We start from the raw sequence: 16,788 nt of genomic DNA, 5'->3' as shown, positions 1-16,788 counted from the left end.
CTATCAAGTAAGTTCATAAACTACAAGTGATCTTTTGAACTTAGGACTGACTTTGGATTTATTATGAGGCCACATAAAGATCACAAGTGCACGACATTTAAATCAACGTCACCTATAATGTTTACAGTCTTATGGGCGCTCTTATTAGGGTGAGACAGAAGGCAGGGAGTGTCATCCCAGGCTTGTCCATCCTATACTTTCTGGTTTGAAGAGATTCTCCAGAATGATGAACCTGGAATTCTTTTTTTTTTTTTAAAGCTTTATTATTTTTTTTAATTTTTTAAATTTATTTATGATAGGCACACAGTGAGAGAGAGAGAGGCAGAGACACAGGCAGAGGGAGAAGCAGGCTCCACCGGGAGCCCGACGTGGGATTCGATCCCGGGTCTCCAAGATCGCGCCCCGGGCCAAAGGCAGGCGCCAAACCACTGCGCCACCCAGGGATCCCTGAACCTGGAATTCTTAATCTTACTTTCTCTTTGTCATTTGTTGATATTTCACAGTCTTTATCTTTTCTTTATTCTTTTTGTGATTTGGTCATAGGTTGCTGCTGCTGTCATTGCTGTTGGGAGCTCACTGTGGGCCTTGGTCTTTTCCTATAAGCTACGTTAGTCCTTGCTTACATGCTCATTTGGGATGGAAACTAGGAACAGACTGTCTGCATAGCCAACCCCTCTCTGGGAACATTCACCCCCATTATGTGGAGGTTCTGGCCGGGGGTGGTTGTAGTGGGTCAGGCTTGTATGTGCAGCACCAACCCTGGCTACAGCTAACTGGTATGGATCCAAACTGGATCAGTCAGTTTCTTCCCAGGAATCTCAATTTGGTAAAGAGAGGGAGAGAATGAGAATGAGAGAGAGAGCAAGAGAGAGAGAGAGAGAACGAGAGAGCGCTCCTAAAAAATGAGCCATTTTCTTTCAAAATGGCTGAGCCAGTGACACATACTCCGTGTCACATTGTCTGGGAAAGAGGAAAAGCCTGTACACAGACACACACAGCAAAGTGTGAAGATGAGAGATGAAGATGGAGTCAGGTTACTGTGTACTCTGAAGAGCATACCCCAACCTCTGGCTGCTGTGGTTCCCCACAATTCCCTGATTCTTATTCCTTCTGATGCTGGAATTCCATGACACACCCCAGGATCCTTCCAATAAACTGTCTTTTGTTGCTTAAGCCAGTGAGGCTTATTTACTCCAGAAGGACCTTAGCCAACTGTGTTACTGTGATTTATAATGAGAAATCATATATTTGGGCTTGCCCCCCTCCCTGGTACAGAGCTCTTAAAACTCTTGGAATGTCTTTTGTTATATTAATGAGGTGATTCTGGGGAAGCACCTGAGGGGGGCTGGGAGCCTAGAGAACAGACCTGGTGATTAGAGGGTTAGAACTTTCAGTCCCTACCCTCATCCTCTGGAGAAGGGACAGAGGCTGGAGGTTGACTTCACCAACGGCTGATGAGTTAGTCAATCGTGCTGACATAAAGAAACCTCCATAAAAACCCAAAGGGACAGAGTTCGCAGAGCTTCCACATGGGTAAACATGTAGAGAGCTGGGGAGCATGGCTTTCTGGGAAAGAGCATGGAAGCTCCACACCCTTCTCCCCCCAGGCCTTGCCCTATGAACCTCTTCTGTCTGTTCATCCTGAGTTACATTCTTTTATAATAAACCAGTGATCTAGTGAATAAACTATTTATTTTCAGTTCTGTGAGCCCCTGGAGAAAATGAATCCAACCCCGGCCGGGTATCATAGGGACCACTGATCTATATGGCTGGTCAGAAGCACAGGTAATAGGCACCTGGACTTGCAGTTGCATCTGATGAAGGAAGGAAGACAATCTTGTGGGACTGAGCCCTTAACCTGTGGGATCTGATGCTGTCTTCAGGTAGATCAGAAGTGTCAGAAGTGAGTTAACTGCTTGGTGGTGTGGGAAAAACACACATCAGAAATGAACGAATCAATACATCTTGTTTTAGAACCCTTGAACAGACCTTTCTAGGTGGCCACATTAATTTAATTTAATTTTTTTTTTTTTTTTTTAAGTAGGCTCCATGCCCAGCACGGAGCCCAACTTGAGGCTTGAACTCATCCCCTTGAGAACAAGACCTGAGCTGAGATCAAGAGTCGGATGCTTAATGGACTGAGCCATCCTGGCACCCCTCATCAGTTTTATTTTAAAATTCATTCATTTCTCCCCATATTCCCCCCCCCCACTGAGCTCATTAGTAATGCATAGTTACTATCATAAATAAATAAAAATTAAAAAAAAATAAAGTAAAAAAAAATTGGGATTCCTGGGTGGCGCAGTGGTTTGGCGCCTGCCTTTGACCCAGGGCGCGATCCTGGAGACCCGGGATTGAATCCCACGTCGGGCTCCCGGTGCATGGAGCCTGCTTCTCCCTCTGCTTATCTCTCTGCCTCTCTCTCTCTATCATAAATAAATAAAAATTTAAAAAAAATAAAGTAATGCATAGTTAGAATTTTGTCTTTTAAATCTTTTTCCATTCCCCTTGAATCAGCTTTCCTTTAGAATCTCCATTCACAGCATTTTTCCTTCTCTATGCCTTTTGAAATGTATCTTTCTCACATCTGTAGGCTGTATGAGGCCATACCTACAAGTGGATGGATTCAGAGCAGTGTTCCCCTCTCCCAAGCCCTGCTTCCTTTCCATTCTGACACTGAGCAAGGTGGGTCAAGACTGCGTGAGATGTTGGCTTCAAAGTGAATGAGGTTTGCAGCTGACTTCTGGACAATTATCTTTTTTTCCTCCTAAGCGGTTTAACGCTGTCATCTTGGATGTTTATGATGAGTGACTGACTCCTGCCACACACTGGTATAAATCTTTTTAAAGCCCAGTGTAACCATAGACTAAACATCCTGCCACCAGATGGTGGGATGGGAGGGAAGACAATGTCGAAGACCCTTAAGGTGAACATTCTAGTTTCATTGGAAGCCAAGGAAGAGGACCATATGTGGGGAAAACAGGCTCTAAATCCTTGCTGGCCATGCTAGGAGTCTGGTGGGGAAGGGTCTGTGCTGGGGGAAACACAGGACCTCTGAATGGAGAGAATGCCCTACAACAAGGCATTTTACAGACATACTAAGAGAGATGGGTAAAAACGTCTGCAGCCAGACAAAAGTGATCTAAGAAAATTATGAGAGTTCTGGAATCACAAAGTGACAAGAACCACAAAATAGAAAAATGGCTTGGAAGATGAGAATATTAAAAAAGAAATTAAAAAGGTAGTAAGAGGGGAATGGTACATCTGCAGAGCAGAATATCATAGTTGCAGAAAGTGACCTTATAAAATTATATAAATAAAAATATTGTGCAGCCACTAGGTTTAAAAGCAGGTTACAAAAGAGTATATTCTGTTAGAGAGATACATAAATATTCTGGAAAGATATGTAAAACCAGTGCTTCTCAGATTTTAACATGCATACAAATCTGCATATTGATCAAATCAAGGCATCTGGTTAAAATTCAGATTCTGATTCTGTAGGTCTGGAGTGGAGGTGAAGCCGGCGCTACTGGTGCCTGGGCCACGCTTTGTGGCTGGGGAAGACGCCCACGTCTGCTTAATGGGTGAGGAGACTACTTACTGCAATTTCCTTCTTCCCCTTCAACTTATATCTATTTCTAACTTACTTGAGTTTAAAAAGGAAAATTAAAAAAAAATAAATTAAAAAAATAAAAAATAAATAAAATAAAAAATAAAAAGGAAAATTAGGGCAGCCCCAGTGGCTCAGCGGTTTAGCACCTCCTTTTTTTTTTTTTTTTTAATTTATTTATGATAGCTACAGAGAGAGAGAGAGAGAGAGAGAGAGAGGCAGAGACACAGGCAGAGGGAGAAGCAGGCTCCATGCACCGGGAGCCCAATGTGGGATTCGATCCCGGGTCTCCAGGATCGTGCCCTGGGCCAAAGGCAGGCGCCAAACCTCTGCGCCACCCAGGGATCCCCGGTTTAGCACCTCCTTTAGTCTGGGGCACGATCCTGGAGACCCGGGATCGAGTCCCATGTTGGGCTCCCTGTGTGGAGCCTGCTTCTCCCTGTGCCTCTGCCTCTCTCTCTCTCTCTGTGTCTCTCATAAACAAATAAAATCTTTAAAAAAAAGGAAAATTAATGGGTATGTGTTATTTTATAAGAAAACAACATTAATTATTCTAAAGAGAGAAAAGAGGGGAAGCAAACCTAGAGGATGTGCTACATGTAAGGCGAGCTGATGTAAAAGCCAAGCAAAGGAGGAAATGCACGCCTGAGAAAAGGCGAGCAGCCAGGGGAAGCCAGGGGGTAGAAGGCCAACTTGCTTGGGTCTGTGGAATAAACAGACACAAAAAACAGACACGTTTGATGTGGAAGGAAAATAAAAAGAAGCGCAGGGAGAGGTGCAGACGTGAGCTGGAGGGTGGGTGCAGGGGTGCAGGTGGCTGGCCTTGCCAGGTGCCCACGGGAGTCCACTTGGGCCCGTGCAACCTCCTACCTCTGAGACCGAAGAGCTTGTGAGAAGGGCTTGTCCTGACCTCTCCAGCTTGAAAGAACAAGGAATGGAATCTGCACGCAACTAGAAAGCTAACAGAAACTTTTAGAAAGGCAGGCCATGGCTTGTGCCTAAACTCAGAATATCATGGAACGGGATGACTCCCAGGAGTGTAGGAGAGAGGGACTCTCGAGACTGTGGCTTGGCCAAACGGAGCCGGGCTCTCCACCTCATGGGACTTGGGTAGGGCCTTTGTCCCCAAGAAGTCTGCATAGAGAAGAAGCAATTCTCGCCTGCAGAGAATACAGCCTCAGCCCTCACCCCGGGAAGGCACTGACTGTCACTGGTGGCGATAACAGAAGTGACTGTGGTGAGAGCCCTGTTGTTTGACACAAAACACTGAGTGACAAGCCACAGACTGCACAGGGCGGCATCACCGGGGAGGGGGTGAAATTCAGGTGTTCCCCATTCCTTAACCAACCCCGAGGGCAGGTGCTATTTATTATCAGCCACTATTCACTGCCTTGCAACACTAAAACAGGTGCAAAATCATGCGGTGACGTCAACACACCATGGAGGAGCTACCCAAAGTCACCAACCCAAGGTGGCTGGGACAGAGCCATCCGGACGGCAGCCTGCCCTCTGCTGGACATGATGATGACAATTTAGGTGAAAGGGGAAGGAAGAAAAGTCTCAGGATCAGAGAGAAATCCTGGCCCGGGCCAGGAGTCCACAAACACAAACAAGAAGAGTGGGGTGCGGGGAACGCAGGAACTTAGAGAAGAGTCAATGGATGGATACAGGGGTAAATCACCTGCAGATACCTAGTATTTGATGAACTCTGAAAAAGATCACTAGATGCCACTTAGAGCAACGCCCTGCAGCTCCCTTCCTTTCCCTCAACCCTTTATGGGATCCCCTAGATCCATTCTTCCTCCACGGTTCACGCTTCCATCCACCAAGAAATCGAAGCCTTTTCTGGTACAGCCTATTTAGGGAGCTGTTTGACTCGAGGAGGTCTGAAGCACTGGCTCTGGGGAGGCCTGTCAGGACAAGGAGGCGCCAGGAGGACTTGGCAGCGGGCATCGCCCACCTCCTGCTCCCTGGCTCAGCCCCGGGGCTCCCACGTCTCCGCACTCCCACCTGTCCGCTCCCTCTCTGCCACCTGAGGGGCTCCTCTTCCAATAGGGTGCTTGCACCTGGGATTCAACGCTCCCGTGCCTTGGGCCCTCCTCCCTCCCTCCCTCAAATTCTGAAGCCACTTTCCATGGCATCATCTGAGCCTCTCTGTTTCTAACACTTACAAGGTTTCAGACTAAGGTGTGCAGGCTTGTGGTGCAATCACGACTCAGCTCTAAAATCCCCTTTCAAAAAACTTGACCATTTTGCAGTAGTGTCCTCGCATTGGGTGAACAGCTCTCAAATATCTTGAACGTCTTGCCTGATTTCGGCCTCCTCTTTCTACATAGAAAGTTCTAGGCTTTCTTCTATTTTTGGGTGCAGGCTACTCCGTCCTGGGATCCATTTCAGAGTGCTCTACGGCTCAGTGCTGGCGTTAAGAAGTGAGATGCACACCAGAAAGCCAATGAGGCAAATCCGTACGTATCCCAGGCAGCCCCTGTGACGCACAGATTCCTTCCTGAACATAAGAATTAAAAGATCCTGAACCCAGGTGAAAAGCTTGCCTAAGTAGTGATTTTTTTTTTTTTTTTAGCAAAGGACATACACCGCTTTCCATACTGTTTTACATTAAGCCAAATCTCAAAAAAAAAAAAAAATCCTGAGGCTTCCAGTTATGGAATGGATAAGTCACAGAAATAAGAGGTCCTGGGCCCCCTGGGTGGCTCAGTGGGTGAGCACCTGCCTTCGGTTCAGGCTGTGATCCCGGGGTCCTGGGATCGAGTTCTGCACTGGGCTCCCTGCAGGGAGCCTGCTTCTCCCTCTGCCTGTGTCTCTCATGAATAAATAAAATCTTAAAAAAAAAAAAAGAACTAAAAGGTCCTGCATAGGGAACGTAGTCCGTGGTCGTGTGATAGCGCTGCATGGTGACAGATGGTCGCTACACATGTGGTGAGCACAGCATACTGCACGGACTTGTCAAATCACGATGTCATACACCTGACACTAATGTAACATTGTGTGTCGACCCTACTCCAATTTAAGAAAACCCAACAATGAAAGCCTGCCTTTTGTTTTGTCTGAAGATCTAATTGGCTTTGTTAAATGCTTCATGAGTCAGGGAGTTCCCTCTAGCAAGTGGAGAGGAGCTCCTGAAGCTACCGTTTCAAGCACTGATATTTATTTATTTTTTATTTTTTTATTTTTATTTATTTATGACAGTCAGAGAGAGAGAGAGAGAGAGGCAGAGACACAGGCAGAGGGAGAAGCAGGCTCCATGCACCGGGAGCCTGACGTGGGATTCGATCCCGAGTCTCCAGGATCGCGCCCCGGGCCAAAGACAGGCGCCAAACCACTGTGCCACCCAGGGATCCCAAGCACTGATATTTAAAAATAATTTAAAAAATAAAAAAATAAAAATAATTTTGACTACTTTTTAATTTTTAAAAAGCCTAACCTTTGATAACTTCCTCCTCTTGTTAAACTGAGTACACCTCTGTGATGTTGTGATACGGTAAGAAGTATCGATTTGGTCTTCCCTCCTGGTTCTTAACATAGGAGCTCCTAAAATCCTTGAAATTTCTCTCTCTCTTTTTAAATATTTTATTTTTATTTATTCATCAGAGACACACAGAGAGAGGCAGAGACACAGGCAGAGGGAGAAGCAGGCTCCCCAGAGGGAGCCTGATGCAGAACTCAATCCCAGGACCCAGGGGATCATAACCTGAGTCAAAGATAGAGGCTCAGCCACTGAGCCACCCAGGTGCCCCAAATCCTTGGAATTTGAGTGAAAGAGGGGACAGTGACATCTTTTCTTATTCATAAGGTGCCTCTTGCAACCACACCTCAGCTTATGCTAATGAAATAACTCTGAGGATGGGGCTGGTTGCCACAGGAAGCCATCAGAGGGTTGGAAATTTCAGCCCCACCTCCAACCTCCAATGGTCAATGACCAATGATTTCATAAATCCATACTCTGTAATGGAACCTCGCCCCCCTAAAAATCCTAAACAATGTAGTTCAGAGAAATTCTGGGTTGGTGGACACATAAAGGTGCGGGGAAGGTGGTGCACCTGGGAAAGCCTGGAAGCTTTGATCACCTGCCCTATATCAGCCCATGCATCTCCTCCATGTGGCTGTTCCTGTGTATCCTTTATAATCAACTGGTAATATTAAGTTTCTTGCACATGTGATCCGACTCCTCTGTATCTGTAGGCTCTGGAAGCTGTTCTAGCAAATAGTGCACCTGAGGAGGGGGTCATGGGAACCTTGGATTCAGGCTGGTGAGAAGTTCCAGAGGCCTAGACTTGGGACTGTCTGAGGTGGGGGCAATCCTGGGACGCTGAGACCTTAACCTGCGATGTCTGGCACGAATTCTGGAAAAATGTCAGAATCACTTGGTGTGAGGAAAACCTCCACGCATTTCGTGTGTGAGATGCTTTGTGAGTAAAAACCAATTCATAATAGCATGGGCCACCATTTGGTGTCGACTTGGGTCCATCAGGATGAATATCTGTGCTTATGTGCTTTTATGGAACGATAGTGTCGTTAGGGATTACTAAATAAGATAGGGTTATCTACTGCTCAGTGGCCCCAGCTTCCCACTTAAAAAAAAACAAACCCAGACATTAATTCTGTGAGCTCCTTCCTCTGTTCTATAGGGCTCTAAATATATCTGCTTCTAGAAGTGCTTCCTGAGTCTTTCTCTTAGGCTGTCCACTGTAACCTCTTGCTAGTTTGCAGTCAGGATAAAGCCGATGCCCCAAATCGCCAGTCATCCTAGATGGATATGCAATTCCAAGTCTCCAGACTCTAGCCTGAAAGTGGCTCCATGCTGGCCATGTCGACATAGCTTTATGGCAGTTAAGTCTCTAAGTTTTTTACTTTATTGTTTTATTTGGTTAATTTTTAAATTTCTGCTCAAAGAAAGTACAATAAGGAAACTTCCTAACGGAAAGCTTTATGAGCAAAGAAAATACCAGTGAAGACATGAACTGCCAGGGATATTCCCAGGGAACAGGAACTGGCACTTTTACACGTGTTAAATAAGACCACGTCTACCTTTGGTCCAGTGAACTTCGAATATGGACTGTTGACACACTCATCTATAGGATGAGGGTCAAACTTATCCTAAAATAAAGTACTGAATGTTATTATTCCCATTATATCCTAGATCCCAGAATTTCGTTCCATAATTTCTCAGCTTTTTTTTTTTTTTAATTTCTCAGCTCTTGATATCAGAAGATGTCAGTGAAAGTGATCTTGAATGAGTCACAACTGCTTTTCTCAAGGGACTGAAGCCACCCTCCATCCTGCAGCCTGACCTGATTCTCTTCATCAGCGGCTGTGCTGCTCTGGGACTCCTGCTGCTTCCACAATGGATACAGATTAGAGTCTAAAGTCTCAGGCTGCCCATCAGACACCTCAACAGCTTGGTCCCCATGTACTCTGCCAAACTAACCCTCCACTCCGTCTTCTTCTCCCCCTGTCCTCAGCCACCCCACACACACTGTCCCTGGAACCCCACCGACCCAGGCTGCCCCCAGACCTTGAAGATGTTCTTGCTGCCTGGATTCCTTCTCCCTCCACACCTGCCAGTCAAAGTCTTCCAAAATCTCTACTTCCATCCATCCAAGAAGGACTCAGGAGGCTCTTCTACTTTGCTGCATGCTTGCTCCCTCCCTCCCCGCCCCCTACCTAATTTCTTGTATTAACACCCCACAGTCAGGGCTGTTTAGGAATGTACTGGAGAGCGCTTTGCTTTCCCCATACCTCCCAGCCCAGGAGCTGAAAAGTGAGGGAAAGGGGTAGAGACCCAAGTCTTGTGCACCGACACCCATACCAGGGCTTTGCCCTGCCACCCCCTTATTTCTGCATACTCACGGTTTCCACAGTTGAGACCACCAAGCCCAAATGGGCAACTGCAAGTCAACAACAACAACAAAAGAACGAGAATTAATTTTAAAAGTCAAAAGATATAACTGAGGCAATCTACCCAAGTAACTTACTTATTAAAGATTTATTTTAATTAATTTATTTTAGTTTCAGAGGTAGAGTTTAGTGATTTATCAGTTGCATATGACACCCTGTGCTCATTCCATCATGTGCCCTCCTTACTGCCCATCAGCCAGTTATGCCATCCCCCCACCCACCACCCCTCCAGCTACCCTCAGTTGTTTCCTAGAGTTAAGAGTCTCTCATGGCTTGCCTCCCTCTCTTTTTCATCCTATTTTATTTTTTCTTCCTTCCCCTGTGGATCCTCTGTTTTGTTTCTTACATTCCACACATGAGTGAAATCATATGATATTTGTCTTTCTCTGATTGACTTATTTCACTTAGCAAACACCCTCTAGTTTCGTCCATGTTGTTGCAAACCCAAGTAACTTCTAAATAAGTTCAAATTCATCAGAATAAATGAGCCTACCTCATACATGTTTCATTTTCAAGCCTATATCCATCTTCGCATGCTAAAAGAGAAAAGGAAAATCCATGAATATGATCCAGGTTGGCCCAAACTGACAGTTATTAGATACCAGCCGCTTTAAAGTCCACAAGAATCTTCTAGAACCAGAAGTTTACAAATAGCTTTAGAATTATCTATAACCGGGGGATCCCTGGGTGGCTCAGCGGTTTAGCGCCGCCTTCAGCTCAGGGCGTGAACCTGGAGACCCGGGATTGGGATCCAGTCTCGCATCGGGCTCCCTGCATGGAGCCTGCTTCTCCCTCTGCCTGTGTCTCTGCCTCTCTCTTTCTCTGTGTCTCTCATGAATAAATAAAATCTTAAAAAAAAAAAAAAGAATTATCTATAACCTGTCAGCTCAACTCTTAATTAATTTTATCACAAAATTGTCTTAAACCTATGAGTGGCTCTCAGTTTGCCATGTATAAGAAAAAAAGGATCGTGATAGCAATCGTAATATCTACCTTATAGTTTCTCGGAGGGAATTAACTAGAGCAAGGCATGCAAATGGCTTGGCATGGTGCCTGGCACATAGTTACCACTGAATAAATGATTATAGTTATTACTGTCCAACGAATGCAATTCTTTTGGGAAGTTCTCTGTGGCCCATGTACCATCCTTCCATATGCACAAAGACAAATGATCTACCTTCTTTAACGTAAGTCAAACCTTTGACCTGCTGTTGACTCCATCAACCCCTTCCAAGAGGAAGAAGGAGCTGTGCCATCCTCTGGGACACGGTCCTGGTGGGTGCCTCAATTTTCATAGGAGAATGCTCGCCCTGTCTATCGTCTGTGCAGGGGATTCTGGACATATGTAGGGGAGTGCTAATCAGCACAGCACCCAAGAACATAACGTGGAACCCTCTGGTGGTGCTGCTCAGGGACTGAAGGGCTGTGGCCCAGCCATTCCTGTGGGTCAGCAGTTCTTGAATTTATTTGAACACAGAACATTTCCAACACTAAATAAGCTGATGGAACAGCATGAACTATAATGCATGCTGAGATGAAAGCAGACAATAAAAAATGGCTTCATAGTCAAATTCATCGCTGCAAGAAGTGATAGAAATTCGTTTCATGAATAATGTACGATACACACTGCATAAAAGATCACAGATAAGAAAAGGTACATAGCGTAGAGCGGGGATCCCTGGGCAGAGAGACACATGCTAATGGTGAGATGTGCGTGTCAGCAGTGCACACGGCTGGGGCGGGGGGTTGGTGCACACCCTCCTGGGCCGGGCCGGGAGCTCTCTCGGAGGCATTCTGGATGCTCTGTTATGGATTAACGCCTAATAATATCAACTTAGGTAGATGTACTCAGTGCTGCTCTTCCTTCTGTTTTTAATGTTAAATGCTAAATTTTTCTAGCATCTATTTTGTTGTCAGAGATCACTGACATATCACTAGAGTTGACTGGAACAGTTCAGAAAACGCTGCTCTAAATAGTCTGCGATTCTCTTACAGCAAGCAGATCATGAGAGCTGCAAGCCTGGACTGAGCTGTTCTGGCTCCACAGAGCTTTTCTTTTCTTTTTTAAATTATTATTATTTAAAAAAATTTTTTATTGGAGTTCAATTTGCCAACATATAGCATAACACCCAGTGCTCATCCCGTCAAGTGCCCCCCTCAGTGCCCGTCACCCAGTCACCCCAACCCCCCACTCACCTCCCCTTCCACTACCCCTTGTTCGTTTCCCAGAGTTAGGAGTCTCTCATGTCCTGTCTCCCTCACTGATATTTTCACTCATTTTCTGTCCTTTCCCTTTATTCCCTTTCACTAATTTTTATATTCCCCAAATGAATGAGACCCTATAAAGTTTGTCCTTTTCCGATTGACTTATTTCATTCAGCATAATACCCTCCAGTTCCATCCACATCGAAGCAAATGGTGGGTATTTGTCATTTCTAATGGCTGAGGAATACTCCAGTGTATACATAGACCACAGCTTCTTTATCCATCATCTGTCAATGGACACCGAGGCTCCTTCCACTGTGTGGCTATTGTGGACATTGCTGCTAGAAACATCGGGGTGCAGGTGTCCCGGAGTTTCATTGCATCTGCATCTTTGGGGTAAATCCCCAGCAGTGCAATTGCCGGGTCATAGGGCAGATCTATTTTTAACTCTTTGAGGAACCTCCACAGTTTTCCAGAATGGCTGCACCAGTTCACATTCCCACCAACAGTGCAGGAGGGTTCCCCTTTCTCCACATCCTCTCCAACATTTGTTGTTTCCTGCCTTGTTAATGTTCCCCATACTCACTGGGGTGAGGAGGTATCTCATTGTGGTTTTGATTTGTATTTCCCTGATGGCCAGTGATGCGGAGCATTTTCTCATGTGCTTGTTGGCCAAGTCTATGTCTTCCTCTGTGAATCCACAGAGCTTTTCCTGAGTTACATTCTCTTGCATCAGGGGCTCTTATAAATAGCAGCAGCATTGGGGAAGTCCCTGGGACTTATTACAGGATGTCATGGGCCACGCCGCCATGATACCATATGGTAACCTCTCAATGAGGACGCCCCAAAGAAAGTTCCCTTGGGCCTTCGGTCCTAAAAAGATGAGGATGCTTCTGAACAACTGTACTTTATTTTATGGGCACTGACTCTTTCTAAAGCCCTATTTCTCTCTTTGCCTCAGTATCCAGGAAGCTCAGAACTTGAGCGAGTGGCCTACCTTTAGCAAACATGTAGGACCTGATAGCCTATCTTTCTGCATCTTTTGCAACAAAGTAGGGCAAAATCATCACATCCGCTTTAGGGAAGGAGGAACAAGGCCCCTCTCCCATATCTTTGACAGCTTTGAGTCTACTGAGGCCTTCTCTAAGGAACAAGCTGGGCACTCCTGCTTCCCTGGGTGTGGAGAGCATCATGCCCTGGCAGTCCTCATGCTACAGCAGCTTGTGGGGGCCGGAAAGGCACCCCGGGCGCCCCATGCATGGCTGTGTCTACAGGCAGCTTCACAGGCACCGCTGGTGTGCCCGTGACTCATCCCCATCCATCTCAGCACTGAGGCAGGCTGATGTCACACCAGCCTGTTCTATTCTGAACACTTCTTCCTGGAAATGTTTTTACATCAGATCTACCCACCCAACCCTCATCTGCTGGGTGGGAGCTTTCCACCCTGTGGCTGTCATCCAGCCAGACGTAACGTCCATCTGTTGTCCTGCCTACAAGCTGATGGGCTGGGCTGTTTTCACTTGGCTTCAGAAGTGGCCCGACTTCCTGGTGTTAATGGTACTTCTTTACTTCAAATGGGTTTGTTCAGTCATTTCATCAAAGACAGAGTGCCACCACGGTTCTTGGAGGGAAAGCTCATCGTAAGATGCTCCAGTGCTCCTTAGGCTCTAGCTCCTCTTCACATACTAGCAGGACTCTGACCCGTGGGGCACTGAAGACAAAATGAATGTAGCAACAGCTGGTAGTAGTGCCCAGGCCAGGTTTCCCATATTGAACAAGTCAATGCAAATCTCTGGCCTTTTTATAAGTAAGTGGCGGAGTCTTCAAGACTCTTGTTTCCAAGACCTCCTACTCTTGTCCGATCCCATTTGCAGACCCGTCATCCATTTGTTAACTCGACAGACATTTGTTAAAGCCCACAACGTGCTAAGGATATTCTAGACATAGGTCTGGCTTTTAAGGCATTGGTGAGAGAAAGAGGCCTGTCAGAAGGACACCTACTTTAATTTTAGGATGCTTTGGAAGTCTGAAGACACGGGGAAGCTATTTTATGTGAGGACTACGTATGTGTACAACAGAGAGCAATAGAGGCTTGCTAACGTATAGCTTTTGGAAACACACCCACACACCCCTATCCTCCATCTATACTGAGGACTGACCTCAGATTTGAGGTGTCCAAAAGGGGCTTTATTTTAAACACCCCTGTGCTCCAGCACCAATGGCCAGAAGGTGTCACTGCAACCCATCAGAACCCAGCCAACAGGGCTGTGGCCCAAGGAGCTGCCGATTCCATTCATCAGAGGCCTGGTGGACATGGATGAAAGTCCAACCAACAAGGATACTGCAGAAATGAGGCTTTGCAGGGCCTTGGCAACAAGCCCGAGAGCTGACCAAGGAATCCTCGTGCTGCATCTTGGCTCGTTACTTGACAAACAGAAGGTTGCTGGATGCTGTGTCATTGCATCTGGAAACATCTTTGACAGTCCTGCTATCGCTAGTGCTAGTCTATCAGCCAGACAATTAAGAAATTGCTGACTTGGAAACAAAGGCAAGCGGCGGGGGCCAGCCAGAAGCAAAGGTGGCAGGGCTGTCAGAGACTCCAGAGACTCGGTGCACCGGGGCCACCACTCCCATGGGCCCCATTTCTGTCCATTACCTTCCTAGCCCCCCAGCACGTGGATTTAGCAGAGGTCACCTTCCCACAAGAAGCGGGGTTCAACAAGCCCCAGTTTCCAAGAAGAGCGAGGACTACTTTGCATGAAACCAGGTAAGATGGAACAAGGAAGAGTCATTTCTTTGCATCAAAGAGGCGGGCGGACTGTGCGCTGATAAACGCCGGGAGGTCGTCGTGCCTCAGGACCGCAGGCCAGCACACGGGGTCAGCCTCCCCTGCCGAGCCCACCACGGGGCCTGCGTGTGCAGCACACGGTGCGCGCTTTCAAAGCCCTTGTGCATAAACCTGAGTCAAGGGGTCTGAAGGTCAGGACGACTGCCCTGCCCTGAAGTGTGCTTTCATCCTCTCCTGATGGAACCAGTCCTCTACCGGAAAGTCCTGATAGAAGTAAGTGGCACGTCCCCTCTCCCTAGCATGTGACTTTTACTCAGAGTCCAGCAACACAGTCACCAGCAGGCGCTGGCCAAGCAGGAAACCTGTGCCTTTTACATTCTAATGTGATGCGATGCTTAGAGCTACCTGACGGACTTTGTGTCTGTTGCTAGTTTGGGGATTACAAATTCCAGCAGGCTTTTATAAAGTCAGGGCTCCGGACTTGCATTAGTTTTGCCTTCAAGTAGCATCCTTGCCGCGCACTCACTGAGCACCCTCTGTTTCTAACTGAACGAATGTTAGTCCCACCTAAATGGTTAGAATTACCTTTCTGCCCTCACACCCTTCGTGAAAACTTTAAAACTGGAACTCACTAAATCGGCCCCATCCTGCGTGAAATACCAGGGAGATGCTGATGGCTTACAAAGCACCTCCATAGGGCAGCTCCGGTGGCTTGGCGGTTTAGCGCCGCCTTCAGCCCAGGGTGTGATCCTGGAGCCCGGGGATCGAGTCCTGCATCGGGCTCCCTGCATGGAGCCTGCTTCTCCCTCTGCCTGTGTCTCTGCCTCTCTCTCTGTGTCTCTCATGAATAAATAAATAAAATCTTAAAAAAAAAAAAAAAGAAAAAGCACCTCCATATACACAGCCTTCCTCGATCCCTAGAACATCCAATGGAGCACTGCTATACCCATTTCACAGAAGGGGAAACTGAGGCTCAGCGAAGCAAAGCTGTCTTGCCCAAGACGATACATGATCTGCAAGGCAGAGTCGGGCGCTGACTCCCCTGAGCCTTGGCAGTACTTGGTCCACTGGGCCTCAGCTGCCTCTAAAAGGGACAGGCCTGACTCCGTGCTTGGGTTTCCGTTTATGAAGATTAGCAGACAATAGAATAAAACTTTGGGAATTAAAACGACAATTTTCCTAACTTCCCCTAAGTGAAAAAAAAAAAAAAGAAAAAAAAGTCACTGCCATAGGCATTCCCATTCTCTCTTCTTTTCCTCTGAATGTGATTGGCCGGACCAGCTGCACCACTCAGAGACAGCACTATTGTTCGAAGGAGATAACACAGTCCATGGGCAAAATGGCAAAATACCAAGTTACCCACAGCTGAGAACGGGCACAGCCAGAGCAGAGAGTTTGGGGCAGAGGAAAGCGTCTTCCCTGCGCCGGGTCGGGCTGCAGGCCCCCCCCCCCCCCGCCCGAGGACTTGCTGGCACCTCGGCAGGAGTGATCCATCTTGTTGAACTGGAAGTAGCCCGACTTGCATTGGCACAGGGCGACGCCGTCCAGGTCCGTGCAGATGGAGGTCTCTCTGTCACATTCTGGAGTCTTCCGCTTGCACAGGCTGCCCGCTAGAATGCAAAAACAAGACGGTGAAACAAAACCAAACCTCCTCCGCGTCAAACCTTAAGATGCATGAACTTTTCTATTTAAAGAGGCCCTGGGAACTGTTTCCAGAAAGTCGGCCTGCTGCAAGGCTCCCTTCAGAGGCCCACTCGGGGACCTTCCCTGTCGCCCCATAGCCCATCCCCCGAGCACGCCACGGGACAGAGGCGCAGACAAAAGACACAGGCCTGGTGCCCGAGACCCCGGCACCCACTGTAAACACGGCCCTGGACGCGGGGACGTCTTCCGTAACCCCCCGCTGGAGGGGCGGGCACAGAGCCAGGAATCGTGCCCAGGCCCTGTGAGGAAGCCGTGAAGCTCACACCTGTCCTGCGTGGACGCCTGCCTCTGAGTCTGCTCTGTGTCTGCGCGGCCTGGAGGGAGGCAGAGGGTGGCCGCTTGCCCACAGAGGTGTTCCGAGGGTCGGACGCCCCGGCATCACGTTCTTTGATTAGGTTCCCTGTCTGTCTCTCCACTACTCTGGCGGTTTCTGGGGGCTTATGCATCTCTGGGGCTTTGGGACCTTGCACGGAGATGGTCACACCTTGCACGCTGAAGGCTGCTGTTGGGCCCTGGGTCCCCAGGCCATCACCACGGGGGTCGGGGGCAGAGGAGGGCAGAGGCG

General features: G+C 47.5%; 1 protein-coding gene across 1 annotated transcript in view; it reads right to left on the bottom strand.

The window, feature by feature from the left end:
* HEG1 (heart development protein with EGF like domains 1) overlaps positions 1-16,788 on the bottom strand; it is an 88,471-nt gene that overhangs the window by 13,667 nt on the left and 58,016 nt on the right. Inside the window, exons 13-15 of the mRNA XM_055316015.1 lie at positions 15,995-16,129; positions 10,020-10,062; positions 9,479-9,516 (exon numbers count right to left, since the gene is read on the bottom strand). Coding sequence (XP_055171990.1) covers positions 9,479-9,516; positions 10,020-10,062; positions 15,995-16,129 — 216 coding nt within the window. The remainder of the gene's footprint in view (positions 1-9,478; positions 9,517-10,019; positions 10,063-15,994; positions 16,130-16,788) is intronic.

The sequence above is a fragment of the Nyctereutes procyonoides genome, unplaced genomic scaffold (assembly GCF_905146905.1).
Source record: "Nyctereutes procyonoides isolate TBG_1078 unplaced genomic scaffold, NYPRO_anot_genome, whole genome shotgun sequence".
NCBI lineage: Eukaryota > Metazoa > Chordata > Mammalia > Carnivora > Canidae > Nyctereutes > Nyctereutes procyonoides.
The sequence above is the reverse complement of the archived record's forward strand: the minus strand, read 5'-3'. Positions and strand labels throughout refer to the sequence as shown.